Raw genomic sequence first — 388 nt, 5'->3', positions numbered from 1 at the left:
CGGCGGACGGCGCCGGGCTGGGTGGCGGCATGGACGACCAGGGCTGCCCGCGCTGCAAGACCACCAAATACCGCAACCCGTCCCTCAAGCTCATGGTCAATGTCTGCGGGCACACGCTGTGAGTGCGGCGCTGCCCCCACCGGGGGCCGGGCCCAGGAGCCCGCGCGGGGTGGGCGCAGGGGCTTCCCTCCTGGGTGCTGGCTGTGGCAGTCCCCCCGCCCGGTGGGTGCAGGGGCTTGGTCGTGGCCAGCCGGCTGCTCTGGAGCCCGGTATTCAGTGGCATCGTTTAGTGTCAGGGTGCCTGCGCGGGCACGGGGACATGTTGTGCCAGGGTGTTTGCTGGGGAGGGGAATTTTGTGCCAGGGTGTTTGCTGGGGCATCTGTGCTA

At 69.6% G+C, this 388-nt stretch overlaps 1 protein-coding gene across 1 annotated transcript in view; it reads left to right on the top strand.

Annotated features, from left to right (window-relative positions):
• Positions 1-9: 9 nt before the first annotated feature.
• MNAT1 (MNAT1, CDK activating kinase assembly factor) overlaps positions 10-388 on the top strand; it is a 215422-nt gene continuing 215043 nt past the window's right edge. The window contains exon 1 of the mRNA XM_019518377.1: positions 10-118. Within this exon, the coding sequence (XP_019373922.1) occupies positions 30-118 (89 nt within the window). The 5' untranslated portion in view covers positions 10-29. The remainder of the gene's footprint in view (positions 119-388) is intronic.

The sequence above is a fragment of the Gavialis gangeticus genome, unplaced genomic scaffold, assembly GCF_001723915.1.
Source record: "Gavialis gangeticus isolate Ggan-Ray unplaced genomic scaffold, GavGan_comp1, whole genome shotgun sequence".
In the NCBI taxonomy this organism is placed as follows: Eukaryota; Metazoa; Chordata; order Crocodylia; family Gavialidae; genus Gavialis; species Gavialis gangeticus.
The sequence above is the reverse complement of the archived record's forward strand: the minus strand, read 5'-3'. Positions and strand labels throughout refer to the sequence as shown.